This window comes from Trachemys scripta, chromosome 5 (assembly GCF_013100865.1).
Source record: "Trachemys scripta elegans isolate TJP31775 chromosome 5, CAS_Tse_1.0, whole genome shotgun sequence".
Lineage (NCBI taxonomy): Eukaryota > Metazoa > Chordata > Testudines > Emydidae > Trachemys > Trachemys scripta.
Window position 1 is genome coordinate 125,970,529 of NC_048302.1, and position 16,423 is coordinate 125,986,951.

The 16,423-nt window shown below is 43.3% G+C and overlaps 1 protein-coding gene and 2 non-coding genes across 3 annotated transcripts in view; all 3 read left to right on the top strand.

Annotated features, from left to right (window-relative positions):
- Positions 1 to 16,423, top strand: part of PTCD3 (pentatricopeptide repeat domain 3) — a 33,642-nt gene that overhangs the window by 15,286 nt on the left and 1,933 nt on the right. Inside the window, exons 14-23 of the mRNA XM_034771364.1 lie at positions 1,686 to 1,736; positions 2,723 to 2,797; positions 6,166 to 6,194; positions 6,861 to 6,967; positions 10,233 to 10,311; positions 10,416 to 10,506; positions 11,077 to 11,162; positions 12,296 to 12,444; positions 13,022 to 13,063; positions 15,165 to 15,323. Of these exons, the coding sequence (XP_034627255.1) occupies positions 1,686 to 1,736; positions 2,723 to 2,797; positions 6,166 to 6,194; positions 6,861 to 6,967; positions 10,233 to 10,311; positions 10,416 to 10,506; positions 11,077 to 11,162; positions 12,296 to 12,444; positions 13,022 to 13,063; positions 15,165 to 15,323 (868 nt within the window). The remainder of the gene's footprint in view (positions 1 to 1,685; positions 1,737 to 2,722; positions 2,798 to 6,165; positions 6,195 to 6,860; positions 6,968 to 10,232; positions 10,312 to 10,415; positions 10,507 to 11,076; positions 11,163 to 12,295; positions 12,445 to 13,021; positions 13,064 to 15,164; positions 15,324 to 16,423) is intronic.
- On the top strand, positions 4,234 to 4,366 carry LOC117878640. The gene has a single exon (XR_004646042.1). It is a non-coding gene; the product is annotated as a small nucleolar RNA SNORD94 (small nucleolar RNA).
- Positions 10,838 to 10,969, top strand: LOC117878639. The gene has a single exon (XR_004646041.1). It is a non-coding gene; the product is annotated as a small nucleolar RNA SNORD94 (small nucleolar RNA).

The following is a 16,423-nucleotide window of genomic DNA, read 5'->3' on the forward strand; positions in this document are numbered from 1 at the left end:
TCTATTAGATATTCCTAATGGTACTTCCAAAATAGCAAACTTTAGGGTGATGGCCGGAGGAGTTTTGAGGCAGGGCATAATTTAGTTATGCCTGTCTCTTACATAAAGCTTTTCCTCCATAGATCTCAAAGTGCTTTACAAAGGTAGTCAGTATAATTATCTTCATTTTACAGATGTGGGAAACTGTGGCACAGAGGTGAAGTAACCTGGCAAATCAGTACCAGAGCCTGGAATTGAACCTGACTCTCATGAGTCCCATTCCAGTTTTAATTCTTAATTGTAAAGTACTGTACAAATGATTAATATATCATAGGCTTGACCAAAGAAAGACAAGCTTCTGAGAGTTTAAAACTTTGTGACGTGTGCCAGGAATACTGCTTTGCATGTTTAAAACCAGGGGACTCAATTCTGCAATCTTTGAAGCCTGTGAGAGTTTGGGGCTTGTAAAGATTGCAGGATCAAGCCTCACACTGATTCAGGCAAGTATCATTTGTAAATAAATAAATTAGGGGAAATTTGCACCACTCTGTAACCTATATAATACAGTTATCCATAATTATTAGATAGATTCTATGTTTTTCAGGGAAAGAATTTTCTCTTGCTATGTGTTTGTACAGTGCGTGGGCTCTGATCTAAACTGGGGCCATAAGATGCTACTATAATATAAGTAATCTGAAATAAAGCATACAGTTTTCAGATCTTTGCAGAAGATCCTGCAGTTCGGGTTTTAATGCCTCTTGGTTTGCTTATAAACTAACCTGTAAAAATAATGCAAACAAACAAGAACTAATGTTGTAGCAATGTGGTTTGATAGAAAAGGAGGTCTTGTTAAACATATCTGCTGCCTTTTTTTTTTTTAAATGAGATTCACTTAGCACTTCAAAAAGGATGCTGGGAAAAAGCTACAGGACTGATTTGAAGACTGGAAAATCCTGTTTCACAGTGAGACCTAAGCTGAATCTATTTAGTTTATCTAAGAAAAGGTTCAGAGGTGACATGCTCAGGGTCTAAGTGCCTATGTGGGAAGAAGATTCTGATAACTGGCATGTGAATCTAGCAGAAAAAGGCAAAATGATATAGACTTGCTCAAAGCTGAAGCTAGATGTACCTTATTTCTAGTTTGAATGTATGTTCAACAGTGAGGGTAAATAGTCATTAACAGTTTTTCCAGAGATGTGGAGTCTGTATCCCATGAAATCTTTAAAACAAGACTGGTGTCTTTCTAAAAGAAATGCTCTGTTTTAACCAGAAGTTGTGGGCTTGATGCAAGAATTACTGACTGAAACAGATCAGACTAGATGAGCAGTGGGTCCCTTCAGGTCTTAATCTATGAAAAATTGTACATCTGTAATGTGTAACATAGGATTCCGTGTGTGATAGGAACAGTCAAATGGACTATTAACTACACAAGTTCTAAATGTAGTTTCTTTTACTCCACCAATTTAAGAGGTAAAATAATATGTTAATGTCATCTCTGGGGCCATGTTAGTTTTATTTATTTATTTATTTTTCAGTCTCTGAGAAACCTTTGCTATTAATAAATCTTTAGCAGATACACAGGTATTAATAAACAAAATATGAAATTTCTTTATGCAGTGTCTCTTTGCTATTACTTTAGAGTTCAGTTGTAAAGCTTTGCCTACCTCCATTTACCAGGCTCACTTCAGTGTCTTTGTACATTGCAGAACCCAGCCTTGCAACATTTGACCATCTCCTTGATATATTTTATACATCCGGTACGTACAATATAAACTTGCTCAGTGTCTTAGTTACGAACTGTTCTGAGTGCCTAAAAGTGGCTTGGATGAAAGCAGCAGTCTGATGGTTTGAAAATACTGTCATGCCATGCAGCTATCTTGCAAGGATCATGTGCATTGCCTCTCTGATTGCTACATTGCCCAAATAGCTCATTAGAAAAAGCTAAGGGGGCTCCTATCCTGTGTTAAGGAGGAGAGGCTTCTTCTCTCTGGCGAACTTTCTGTGGGGACAGAAGAGATACTCTATCCACATGGAGATCAGCAAATAGACTGGGTTATGATCATGCATTAGTCGGAAAATCCTACACTCTTGCAATCCCTAAACACAGCTCTACACTGGACATGGGATAGGCCATGCAGAGGGACTCTGTATCCCCTGCTACTTGGGAACAGTGCTGTATATGGTACTCTGTGTAGCATGGGTGGGAGAAAGGCAGAGGTCTGACCTGTGGAATCCACCACCACGTGGTCCACTAGCCAAAATCCCTGAGGGTGGGGAAGGAAAGATTGCAGTGGTCACTACTACAGTTCACAGGCTGTAATAATGTTTGTGGGACAGCTGCACTGGTATCTGTGGTTGAGTGGGTTGGATTTTGTCTGCTCATCCCATCAACCGGTGTGGCAAATCCCCTGCCCTTAAGTTCTGTTTGCTTGGCCTTTGGGTAGGGGTCTTGAATTGGTCTTTTAGGAAATGTCTACATTTCTGAAGCCATCCCGTTTTGTTATGTAAATCCAATGTCAGTTGGGCAACTTTTAATTTAAACAAAACTGCAGCTGATTTGGTGCAGCAAAACCATGGTGAGAGGGAGGAAAAAAGAACTGTTACTTGAGTTGCCTTCAGAATCCCAGCACCTGGTTCCATTTCCATGGTGCTTTTGCTAGACATACCCTGTCAATGAACTGTGTAACACAACGGAGGTCTGAAAGTTGTATATATGTTTGTCATGCTGTCATATCTGCCCCAGGCTCAGTGGAACTCCTCTATGAACTGATGAATGAAATTGAAGGAAAGACTTTTGTTGCTCAGGATCCAGACGATGGTAAGTAATTTGGTATATCTAACAACTTGCTCTCTCTTCTGATGTAATAAACACGGGCGAGCTGTCCAGTGAACTGTAAATAAGTCCATCAGGCATAGATAAATTAAGGGTATCCTGAGCTAGTAGCTTACTAATTTGTCCACCTCTGACTAAATATAGTACAGTATTTGTTGATGGGGTGGAGCACAAAACACCAGCTGTCTTGAAGGTGCTCCACAGTATTGACACAGCATTTCCTTTCTTGTGGGATAGTATCGAGAGGAGCAAGCGGTGGGGCAGCACCACACACTTCTGGAGAAGAATGTCTGGTAGCATTTCCAGAAAGTCACTGCATTCCTTGATATTAGATGGGTTTTGATTGCAGAACTGTGTGACTAGTATAAAATTGTATAAAATGAAGCCTAGTGGAAATCAGTACTTCAGACAACTCTAGTTTGTGATAGGTGAGGAGGGGCAAAGATTCAGAATGTCCCAGGTGTCTTGTTGCTATTGCTGTACTGGGCAGATTTGATCAGTGAATGGAAATGTCAGATGGGCTGAACAAATTAGTTCTAAAATTAGATTTTGACGCATGTGCTGTAGAAAAGAAACTAGTACTTTACTATATTTGCCTCAACAAGTGTGTTTCTGACAAATGTGGATTGCTAGATGTTTAGTAGTCCACTAGGCTACTCTGCTAGAAACTTTCTTCACCCTGGAAAACTAATCTGCAGATGATCTGTCTGCCACATTTTCTCCTCTTAGTCTTAGGGCTGATCTACCCTAGAAAATTATATCCGCTCAGCTATGTCACTCTGGGGTGTGAAAAATCCTCACACCTGAGCAGCGTAGTGAAGCTGACCGAAGTCCCCATGTAGACTGTGCTAGGTCAATGGAAGAATTCTCAGGGAGGTGGATTACCTGCACCAATGGGAGAACCCCTGCCATCAGCATAGGCAGTGTCTACACTGAAGCATTACATCAACGCAGCTGCAGTGTGTTAAGTGCAGACAAGCCCTTAATGTTTTACATTAAAGTGTTGGCCCTTCTACACTGTTTTTTCACTCCACTCCCCACACTGCTTCTGCTGTCTTTCAGCACAGCTCCTTATGTTGGTTGCAGGGGACTCTGAGTGACCCAGAAAGATGCTTTTCCTGCGGGGATTGTGACCCTTCCATTCATGGTGTCCCAGGAACTAAGGACCCAGAGTCTCATCCCAAACTGACTGCTGTGTGGCGGTCTAATGCACTGTGGCTAGACCATAAGGATGGTCTTACTTCACATTTAGAGCTACTCAGTACACTCATTCATCTCGGACATGGTATAGACTGAGTGAAATGCTAGTAATGATCACTGAAGGAAAAAAACACGTAGCTGAACAAAAACTAGCACTTTTCTGACTCTTCCGTACTGCTCTTAATGTTCCTTTGGAATCACAAAAGAAATATCACTTGAATAAGGCAATGATGATTGGCGCAGGGGTACAGACCTCAGCTGAAGCATGGGAGCTGAATGTAAATGTTTCTCTGTCCTGCATGTAGTGGGGCATCTGAGAATATTTACATGAGACTTGTGCCTAGTCTGAGCTGTTTTAATTAAACTCTTAAAAAACCAACAACAAATCATTCTTACACTTCCCCGGTGCATATATTTCTCAGCTTATTTTTGGAGAATTCCAGCCATTCCTCTAAACTTAGCACTTCCACTAAAATGGAGTCTTGCCCCTTTGGAATGCATTGCAGTGTATATATATTCACTCTTGCCCTCGTAAACCACACAGCAATTTAAAATGTTCTCTGCAAGATCTTAACTTTGTATCCCAAAGGATTTGTATGTTATAATGCAGATAGCTGATGGATATTCTAAACATTTTAATAGCAGGATGGTACTTCTCTATCCTAAAAAGGCATCTTAACTCTTCAATGCCTTGCCACAGTGATCCTAATACAACTCCCAAAGGCAATTCAGTTAGATTCTTTCATCCATATTGCTGTCCACATACAGCCATGATTTCAGTCACTACCTGAATTTAGAGCACAAACTGCACAATCTTACATTAAACTTGTTTTTAAAAACTGCCCGGAAGACTTCTCCAGCCCATGCACAGATGGTCTGCACAGCTGTTGCTCTTCTCCATACTCCCTGACTGAATGGTTTTCCCCTCTCCAGTGGCTTCCCCATTTATCAGAGGTGGAAGGGGAGTGGTTTCCTTGCTACTTTAGGAGTCTGTTAGTGATGAAGAGTGGATAAAGATGTAGGCAAAGGGGGGGGAGGCAACTGTTGTACATGCTCTAGTGCAGGGGGTTCTCAGGACAAATTTTTTGGTGGCCTCAGAGTGCGGCCACCAACTCTTGCTTGTGGCCGCTATCTCACTTTTTCCTAAAATACTTTGGTTATCCTAAAGCTAACCAATAAATATGAACATATACACATCCAAAGCATTGTAATGTATTTATTGCTAGCTAGTAAGTCTGTTGTGAAAAGTGATATTAACAAACATACAAGTATCACTTTTCACAGCAGACTTAATCAGCCCTGGCAAGCCTGGGGACAAATTAAACCATGGATGGAGGGTTGGGGGAGGCAGTGGGGGCCAGGGGAGATGGGGCTGAGGGAGGCAGTGGGGGGCTGGAGCCTGAAGCCCCGCGGCCGGAAGACGAGGTCCAGGGACAGCCTGAAGCCATGTGGCCGGAGCCTGGGGCCTGCCACTGCGCAGCCAGAGCCCAGCCACCCCAGGGTTGAAGCCCAAAGCCTGAGCCCCGCCACCCATGAGAAAGTGGGGAACTTGCTGGCTGCCTCCTACAGCGTTGTGCCCCAGCTGACTCCAGAGAGGGACAGGGCCCAACCCCTGCTGCTGGCCCCAGCATCCAGGAGGGAGGGGGAAGGGGTTCTACTTTGCCCTCCCCCACATAGCCCAGGAGGCTGTGGCCGCAAGAAAAGCCCCTGGTGGCTGCTGCGGCCACGGTGGCAGCATTTGAGAAACGCTGCTCTAGTGTGTACCCCAGGAAAGGGGAAGAAAGGAGTCTGGGCAAGTGACTGCCTTTACATGTGTGTTCCTGGAGGCTCTAGAGATGGGAAGCAGGTGGCTCTTCTTACTGGCCTGACTCCGAAAATACTGTCCTGAAGCAAACAGGTGAATGTAGCTTTCACAAAGCTGCCCTACTCCTGAATATGGAGTCCTCTGCAGAGATCTTTCTACCAAAAGCTAGCTAGCTGAACAGATCTCTAGCCTGAGTCTAAAAGTGTAATACAGGAGTCCCAGCTACTTAACTACAAAGGCTTCTGTATAACAGGAAAAGCCTCTTCCATCTCGTGTGAAACCCTGTTAGAGAGGTGGTTAGTATTTCTCAAAACTAGACATTAATGGACTGGATTTTTTTTCCTTTCAGCCAAGTTCTTTGTCAATGCGATACGAATAGTAAGTATTCATTGCTCGTAGTTAACACTTTGAACAAGTTCCTCTATTTCATTGCCTTCCTGTAGGCTTATAAATCTAGTTTAGAATTGCCTCTGGGTATTCCAGACCTTACTGCACAGACTAGCTTCAACTATTTGCATTCCTTGCTCATTCAGTTCCACCAGCCTTGGCTGCCTCCAGTAGTCTTTCATTTCCCCACTGTTTCATTTGTACCTCCCAGTCTGAAATTCTCTTCCTCCCCTGTCAGTCACTGAATCAGTAACCCATCTGCCATGCTCTAGGCAACTGCCAGCATGCAATACAGATAAAGGGATACGGGTTTTGATTTGTTTGGTGTTTTTTTTTGTTTGTTTGTTTGTTTTTCCCCTCGCCCCCCCGGTATTTCTCTGTCCCTCCATGTTTTCTGATCACTTCGACACTGTCCAAAAATCTGCACACACCCACTTGTTTAACTTGCCCTTAAGTGAAGCCAGCCAAAGTGATTTGTTTTAGGTCAAGGAAACAGTTAATTGATCACTACACTGAATTGCTTCTTCACATCTTATCTTTAAACTTTCCTTTCACTATCAGCTAATTGACTCTGTAAATAGCGCTGAAGTCATGCATAGAAGGATGGGATGTAAGTGTTGTATTTTAGCAACTTAAATGTGCATTTGTTTATTGCAGTGCTTCAATCATAAGGATGTTGAGCTTGCATATAGATTACATAAGGTACTGGAGACAAGAGACAACTGGAAACTTATAGGAGATGCACAGAAACAGTCTGTCTATTGGTAAGTTTTTGGTGCAGCTATATTTAATACCATTAATGCATTAAGAACACTGTCCTCATTTTACTTAAACATAAACCAATATTTAATAAATTAGGATTTGAAAATTGAACTATTCTTTATGCAGAAGGAGACTTTCTTGAGCATCAGCTAGAATATAGATAACTTTTTAAGTCTATCCTTTTGAGTAGGAGTGGCGATAGCTTACTTGAGGTTTTCATCTAACAGTAAAATGAAAGCTTTTTAAAATATACAGAAAGCTGATTAAGATCCATAACTGCTAGCAGACTAAATGTGGAGAATAAATAATTTTGAAAGGACATCAGATTCAGTGTTTTGAAATCACTTCCCCTAAACAGCTCCACTTACATTATAGGAAAATTAGTTCTGTCTTTTCACCCAGCACATTTTCATGGCCACTATAGAGGAAGCATAAAAACTCTTGGTGAGGCAAGGGCTCACCCAATCTTATGTCTGGCCTATCCACTGTCTCAGTTTATCTTTGGTCTCTGATCAAACCAGTACATGTGGTGTTCTTGACAGTACCACTCCCCTTCTGGGTGTAGTTTTTTACCATAAAACAACATGCATCAAACCTTCTAGCCTAGCCATGTTCTCTGGGATCCATTAGTCCTTTCAGTTTATAATAGGATTTAGCGTCCATATAGCCCTCCCTCTAGGCTCAGAAGGCTTTCCAGTCCTTTACTAGGGCTTTGTTCAGTCTCCTGCAGCCCTCTCATCTGTGGCTCCTGCTCCCTGCATGTCTCCAACCCAGGCTTTGGACTCTGGAGAGTGTTTCTACTCTACTGTCCCTCCATCCTCACAGGCTAAGTGAAAGTTCAGGCTTATATACTGTGGCTGATTGTGTGACTGCCACCTGCTCCTCTAACCCCCACAAAGGACTGTAGTTCTCCATGTCCTTCAGGGAACCACGTGTCCCGGCATGCCTTCTCTTTAAGGGGACTTAGCCTTGGAATAGGGTTGGCTGGTCCCAGGTCCCCTGCTTCTACCCCTAAAGGGATAAAGATTTCATCCTGTTACACTTAGTGTTGTGCAGGCCTAACAATAGCATCTAAAACATGCATATGCATAGCTTCTCAGGCATCATGCTAATTGAGCATAATAGGAAATACCTGGACAGATGCTGAGGTGACCTGAAGAAAAGCCCATTGGAAGGATAGGGTTAAAGAAGCACCAAGAAAGGAATTCAGTGTTGGAATCGGTATCCACGAAGACACTGTTAGTGTAATAGGATTGATAGGGTCTTTATTAGTCTATAGTTTAAGTCAAAGGAGATGACTGGATTTAGATAAGTCGTCTCATTCATTGCATCAGGCCAGGGACCTGATTAGATGAGATGCTTCTCTTTGTGGCTCAAGGACAGTCTGTTTAATAAAGCAAAAGTGAAGCAGTTTCTTGGCTAATCACCAGCTCACAGAAATATCCTGTTACTAGTCTTAGAAAATGTTTCTTATCTATAGGGCAAAAATGTTTTCTCTGTGTTCATCTGTTCTGGATATTGTACCGATGAGACTGTTCTAACAAGTTTAAAAGAGCAGGGTTTTGGCTATTTTAACAAAGTGGAACACCTCCGCATTGATCTTCCTGTCAATGAATTGGGGGAACACTTGGGGGTGGGGGTTGTTACACCATGGTAGGAGGAGTAGGATGATTGTGTTACACTGCTCTTTGACCTACATTCTTATCTGGCTGTTGGCACAAGTTCACTTTCCATCCATTTCTATGTGAACATTAATCTGCAGTTACATGGAAGAGATACCTAGACTGGGATATTGGAACTAGTATATTGCAAGGCAAGATGGATCTTGTTTGCATCCTAATTCTAACCAGTCCTACCATTTACATCAACCCTAAAAGCTCTTGCCCACTGTGACGCTTTCTCTGGATGCCCAGGACTGGGAGTCACCTTGCTACTCCCCTGCCTTGTAAGAGTCTTTTTTGTGCCAGCTCCAGCATACCACCAGCCTTTCACCCACTCAAGCACTCACCTCAGGACTCTAACTTTGCTTTGCTCTGCTCCCCAATGCCTGAGCCCCTTTGCAGAGCATTCCCCTCTAGTGTCCGGCCCATGTCACTGGACAGTCACAGAAATTATCCAGTTTGCTGCACCCAAGGGAATAGTATAAACACTCCAGCTTGTTTGATTCAGCTGAGTGTCCGCTCCAATATAACAACACAGCACTGTCATCTGTTTATAGTGAAAACAAATATAAATTGATTAATAAAAATTAAGTTTTGAGAGACAGTGATCAAGGGTACTAAGAACAACAGGTTACAAATAAAGCAAAAGTTGTAACATTCTTTCTAGAGACTGACACTTAACAGGCTGCAGTCCTTGTGTAAAGACCTGAAGAAGAACTCTGGGAGCTTGAAAGCTTGTCTCTTTCGCCAACAGAAGTTGGTACAATAAAAGATTATCTCACCTACCTTTTCCCTTTTCTCTTGTCCTGGAACCAGCACAACTACAAAAACCCTGCAAACAATCCTTGTCTAAAGTAGTCTCATCTCACCTAAGTCTTTTCTGCAGTATTTCAGCCTAGGTTGGTTAGATCCTGTTTTCATGAATGCAGCCACGCTGCCTGGTTACCCCTTCGAGTGCAGGAGGGGTTCTGGTGCCCCCAAATCCATTGTTTTTGTTCACAGAGTCAGATGACTCCCCGAGGTGCTCTCCCGTGTTGAGTTCACCTCTCCTTCTCTCTCCTCAACAATCTGTTATTCCTGTTGACTTTTCATGCAAATGGGGCTTGCTTTGGCTTAATTTCCATCAGAGACAGGGTGGATTCCACGTCCCTTTGACAAAACCAGCTTGTCAGCCCTGCTTAAAACACAGATTCTAAACATATTTGCACTATGTACATACAGCTTCTTAAATATCACCCGTACATACATCACACAATGATTAGGAGGATCAGTATGACATAAGCTTCCATTAGACAACTCACGACCCTTTCTGGGTAAATACTATGAGAGCAGTGTGTTAGGTGTAGTGAGTTTGTCAGGCCTGATAGGAGTTGCTGTTACAGAACAGTGAACGCTTTGCTAGATGGCATTGAGGGTTCTTAGGGTCACAAAAACATTGCTTCTTCAAAGCCGATTGTGTTTAATGTCCAATTTAGTGCTAGTCATGTAAATGTTACTTCATTCAGATCTGATCATTGCTATTTACAGGTCCTGCTTCTATCCATTTCAGCCAATCTAATTACTGCTGAGTTCTGATAGCCTGCATTTTTTTTTCTCTTTTCTGCAGTACAAAGTTCTTTACTCTGGTGTGTATGATGGAACAAATCGATGTCATATTGAAGTGGTATAAAGAACTGGTCCCTTCGGTAAGATGGTATTTCCATGTATCTGGGCAGCATTAGTGCTTACGATGTAAATCTGGGAGAGCAAGGCAATCATACCAGGCTAAACTGCTGTCTCTGTTCATCAGCTCTTCTACCCAACCGTTCAAATAATGTTGGATTTCCTTCAAGCATTGGACACAGCCAACCATTTGGAAATGGTCCCTCAGATTTGGAAAGGTTAGTGGTAGCTTGGTTTCTTGGTTTCTTATAGTAACCTAAGGCTTGACCATACAGCTCACCTGATAAAGGGGTAAGGCAGTGTACTAGTCATTGGAGAGCCACTTAAATGCCTCCATGGTGAGAGCCACAAACTATTGCAGTACAATGTCATGATGCTGTGATGTTTGTCCTGCTTGGATCTTCAGAACACAGGCTCACAGCCATGATAGCCTCGCAGTGCAACATCAGGACATCTTAGGATGGTGGTTAAAGGGAGGGTGGACAACAGAGGTTGTACAACTAGTGTAACTATTCATTGAAGGGGAAAATACATGGCTCTCCCTTTAAATCAGCAATGATGATTGGCGCAGGGGTACGGACCTCAGCTGCATTATGGGAGCTGAATGTAAATGTTTTTGTCCTGCATGTGGTGGGAAAAGTGAGAACATTTACATGAGAACGGTGCCTACATCTGAGCTGCTCCTTAAATGTACTATTAAAAATTGTCCTGCTTGCTCCTTGGGAGGGAATGTTGCGTGTCCGATGCAGTAATGGCTCCATTGCTAACCACTCTCTTTCTTCAATCAGAGATCAAACAGCTTGGGCTTAACAAAAAAATCGAACTGTTGGAGGAGGTGTTGGCTCTGATGGCCAGGGAGATACACCCTCAGGAGGTGAGGCTCATGAAGTGATCAGTGAGGGTGAAAGTGTCACCCTGACTTTACTGTCCAGGGGTGGTGGTGGTGTTGGGGGGCGGGGTTAACACTAAGTGCAAAGTATTAGAGTAACTAGAACCATCATGTAGAGAGAATCCTAGATTTCCATTCACTGCATAGAGATCACAAATAACACAAACCTATATATTTAGATTAATCTAAAGTTCCTATTAAGGGTTCTAGGTGCCTTTATTAATTTGAGGTTTCACTATATGGCAAATAAGCTCAGCATCCTCCCAGAACCCGCTTCAGCTTTCAACATGCGCCTCTATCCTCAAAAAAGGTGGGCTTTGCAGCATGCCCTGACCATCAGTACATTAGACCTGTTGGGGACCAGGGTGGGAGAGGGGAGTGAATTCCAATACCTGGGTGGGCCCCTCATGAGAACGCCCTGCGAGCAGCTCATTCTCTTCTAAATGGAGAGGGGTTCAGGCTCCATATCTGACCATGCACAAAGACTAGATCTCTCTCCTAGAATGAAATTGGCCCCTATCTGGGTTTGTCATCTCTGAATTTGTAGAGATGAGCAGCCAAATTCCATCCTCTTGGTATAACTCCATTGACTTCAGTGGAGTTAAACCAGGAATGAACTTGACTCAAGATGACTCAAAAATCGTAAGATCGAGGAATCTACAGATTATATACATCTGACTTATTGAGAGAAGCTGTTTTTCGCTGGGTGGGGGACAGATGACATTTAGCTCCATAACTCTCACTGATGTTCAAGGAGAGTGAGATGCATAACTGCCATTTGTGCCTTTTGAAAATCTCCTCCATTGAGATTATTTTAAAAAAATGTGCAAATGTAGATGCTCATAACATGCCTGGCCCCAGTGGTTTAATGTGAAGAAGCTTTTCTGCAGCTTTCCGAACGTCACCTGGTAGTATTCCCCTTTCTTGCCTTAGTATACAGTGACTTACAGTTGCTGTGGTATTTAAAAATCGTCCAGTCGAGAGCTTTCTGGTGGAGCGGTCTTCCTATAAAAGAGGTATGTTTTCTGATTTTGAAAGTGTGGTAAACAATTCACTGGTAAACAAGATGCCCCACAAGTTACAGATGTTTGGGTGCTAATAGAGTAATCTCTTCACAGACTCAAATGTCATTTGCCAACTGTGCTGCAGATATCAAATCTATTTTTGAAACTCAAGAGAAGAACCAGGTCCCCTTAGCGTGGACAGCGAGTGCTCTGGGTAACACTGCTATACTGTTCTCAAGGGTGGGGAGTATCCAAGAAGCCTGGTAAGTGTGTGGCTACTATGAATTCTTGTCCTGCTTGTCTTGTCCTGTCCTGCATCCTTGATATCTCCAATTCAGATTTTAATCACAGACTGGCATAGTATCCTACTCATAGCCTACTCGCTTGCATGCAAAATGCTTTATGCTGCCAGATATCTTGTAAATGCACCAAAAAAACCTAGGGTCTGTGAGCACTTTATTTAAAAAAAAAAAAAAAATATCCAGTCCCCAATTTTGAGGTCTGATCCAACTCCCAAGTCAAATCTCCCATTGATTCACTTGGATCAGTACATTTGGGAACAGACCAGGAGGTGGGTGCCTTTATATAAAGTTGTACATTTACATCTGTTTGAATTTTTTTAAGGCGAAAGGGTTTTTTTTTAAGTGCACTCTCAGCATATATTCCTGCAGTGACATTTTTCTTACTATATTGAAGACTAAGGTAGACATAAATTAATCATTTTAGTCTGCAGATAAAATCAGTGAATATTTCAAAATGTGTATACCAAAGACACTTCTTCCTTAATGAGACTGACATTATAACCTCAGCTGTTGTTTTTTTTTCTTCGTCTTCAAATAGGAACATGCTGGAGCTTTTCAAAAAAAACCAGAGAGTCCCCAGGTGAGTTCATTTAGTGGTCCGATGTCAGGTGGCAGATCTCTCACACTACTTTGGTTGGGGTCTTGCATTGTGTTTCTAGGTGACATTAGCAGTCTGTGGTTTTTCACATCTTCACTTCCTAAGAGAACTCCTAAACTGGATACTTTTCATTTGGGTGTTGGCCTCCCTGGTGAGCGGGGAGGGGTTTCTTCATGCACCCAGTATAAGAGCTCTCAGCATAGGTTTTTGTGCCCCAGGACATGGTCAAGGTTGGTTTGAGTGAGATCCTTGAGACTTTAAAATTCTGATGCTGTGACTTTTTCCCCCACTTGTGTCAGACTCTTGAGATATGGGGTAATAAAATAATTGAATGGGCTCAACAACTCAAAGTGTGTTGCTGAACAAGCCCAACAGGTCAGTGTGGGGCCAGATTAACTCTCCACTAGAGACCAAGAGCAGCTCCTCTGAGACTCTCCCAACCAACATCACCCTGAAGTGTCCCTAGCCTCTGTTTGCCAGAAGGTGGGAATGGACAATGAACAACTGTCCTGTTCTGTTCATTCCTCTGAAGCACCTGGCATTGGCCACTGTCGGGAAAACAATACTGGGCTAGGTGACTCATTGGTCTGACCCAGAATGGCCATTCTTACGTTAAGATTGATGGTCTTACATTTTAGCATACTTAGCGTTTGACCCTCTAGTTGAAAGCAATAGGTGCTCCTGCTGGAATTCTTCAGATCACACCGAATCACACTAGCTCCTGAACTGATCGCTTTACAGTTGGTAAATGTTTGGTAGATCATTCAAAATGAAACTGACCAGAGTGTGTGGGGGGGTTAGTTATCTTTTGAGAACTCTAGAAAGAAGCTTAATTTAAAAGTAGGAATTTTAACTCCTAAGAGAAATTAACACATTTAAAGCAGTGTGATCTTTACCTCAGAAAAGTATTGGGCTGTGTGCTTATACTTACAATGGCAGTCTGTGTGTTGGCCCTGGTGTCCTGGCCAAGCATCGGTTCTGGTAATTACAGCCAGCCTGCCTAGATATGCTTGCAGTGGGAATTAGGTATTGTATTGGAAGGAGCTGTTGTGTGTTTAATATGCACACACCTGCATATGTACATCTCAGAGCACTTGCACTAGTGAAATCCCCCAAGCTGATGTGCGAAGTCCGAGCCCCAGCAGGAATCTGTGCTGAGGGGTAGGAGGGGAATTCTGAAGTTTTCAGCATGGCTGTTAGTCCTCAGTGGCCACCAGCTCTGAATGTGAGGGGAGGGAAGGTGCTTCTTGAGAGCTGCCAGTAGAACAGGAAAAGGCTCCTTTGGTTTAAGTGGCCCAGCTGCACCCCCTTGTCCTACTCATCTCTCTGGTAGCTGCTGCAGACGCTTCTCCCCAGCTCATCTTCCCTATCAGCAACATGTCCTCCCTCCAGCAGGAGAGGAGGGAGTCTGGCCAGCCACCTGGAGGCTCTGCCAGACTGGTACCTTTACAGAAGTAGCAGAGCTGTAGCCAGCTGTTTTGTGCCTCCATGCTGAGCTTGTTGGGGAAGGCAGAGAAGGCAAATTTTCCCCCCTACCCCTTCTTTCCTCTTACAGGCAGCTCCCTACAAGATACTAGGGCTCTGTCTGTCAGTTTAGAGGGCTCCACTCTGAGCAGTGCCTCTGGTATCGTTCAAGCAGGATGCTCCAACTCCTCTAATGGGAGAGGGAATGGCTGTGAGAGCAATCTCTAAACAGGGCTCAAAAATAACGCCACTTAACCCTAAGCTCCTGTACCTCTGTCTCCACCACTGAGAGGTGGAGCCCAGCCTGGGGCGGGGGGGGGAGGTTCCGCACATCGTTGCATGTATAGTAATGTGTGTTCCTCAGTTAGGGAGGGCATTTTCAGAAGTGCTGGCCTAACTGCTTGCGTTAAAGGCAAAGCTAAAACTCCCACTGATTTCAGGGAGAGCAATTAGGCCTGACTGAACGCTTCTGAAAATCTCCTAAGCATTGAAACAAGTGAAGTTAATTACAGAGGGCTTGTGTGTGCTGTGGACACCCCACCCTGGAGCTCAGCGTATTCCTTCCCAACCCAGGCATTCTGGCTCTGCAGAGCATTCACTCTTTGCTTCTCACTTGTAGCGACCAGGTGATGAATGAGGTCTTGACCTGCACTAAACAAAGCAACGCTCCAGATCAGGCGGTTAAGCTAGTGAAGTTGGCTGCTGCCTTCGGTCTACCTACAACTGCAAAGCTTGCAAGGAGGGTGAAAGAGGAGTTTGAACTGTCTGAAGAGCAGAAGTAAGATGGATTGTTTTATGTATTTGTTGTTCCATATCCACTGTCAGCCGTAACTAGGAAAATCTGTGTCCCTCTCTGCGAATGACTTACAGGAGAGTTGGCTTTCAGAATGCCACACACAGCTTTGCTGTAACCTTCGCTCCAGTCCTCCTCACTTGCAGAAAACCTCAATGTTAATCCCAGGCTCTACTCCTAACACTGCTAACTTAGCACCTTTCTTCACTAAGGTGATTAGATTTCAAGTTTTAGTGAGTCTCCGGCCTGTGTGTAGTTATAATAAAACTTCATTTAAAAACAACAAAAACGCTTTTTCCCTGTTGCTGAGAGACGGATCCTCAAAACCAGGGGAAACTGAACAGAGATATAATGAAGCGGCATTTGATGGCACTTTGGGCACCTATAGCTGCAGATATACTCCTTTGTGAGACTTTGTCTACATCTTTAGTTGCCTAAATGACTTTATAAAAATCTGGCTCTTTTGTGTCTAGTCAGAGTAACCCCCCTCCAAAAAAAGGGGGGGGGCTTACGGGACTAGTGATTTTTGGGTGCCCAGTGTAAGACTCTTTAAAAGGAACTAATTTATCAGGTAGTGCTGAGTACCCAACTTCTGAACATCAAAACCCTGAATGGTGTCTAGTTAGGCACCCAAAACACATCTGAGAATACATGCTGTGTTCTCTCAGCGCAGTGAATCGGAGATGTTACCAGTAGATAATGCTTTCAGTGGGTTTTGTTGACTTAGTTTCTTTAAAAGCGAGACATTTAAAAGGCAACATTCTCTCTAAGACTTGTCTGAAAAAACTACTGGAGCAGCTAAAAATCAGCGTAACCCTTAGGACTCTGAAGGAGAGGAAACCATTACTCTGAAAGTTGCATTGCAGAACTGAAATTATTCTTGAAACCCAATCTGGCCTGGCTCCCATTCCAGCCTGCCTCTCCTGCTACAAAATGAGCCTTAGGAGTGGGTGGTCTCCTTCAGTTCCCTCTGGAAGGGAGCATGGATATGTGGAGGCGTAATGTGGTGGTAGCATACTGTGCACTGAACTGTCCTTTCTGTAACTATGTCACAAGTGGGTTTCAACTACCTGTTAAATTGAACC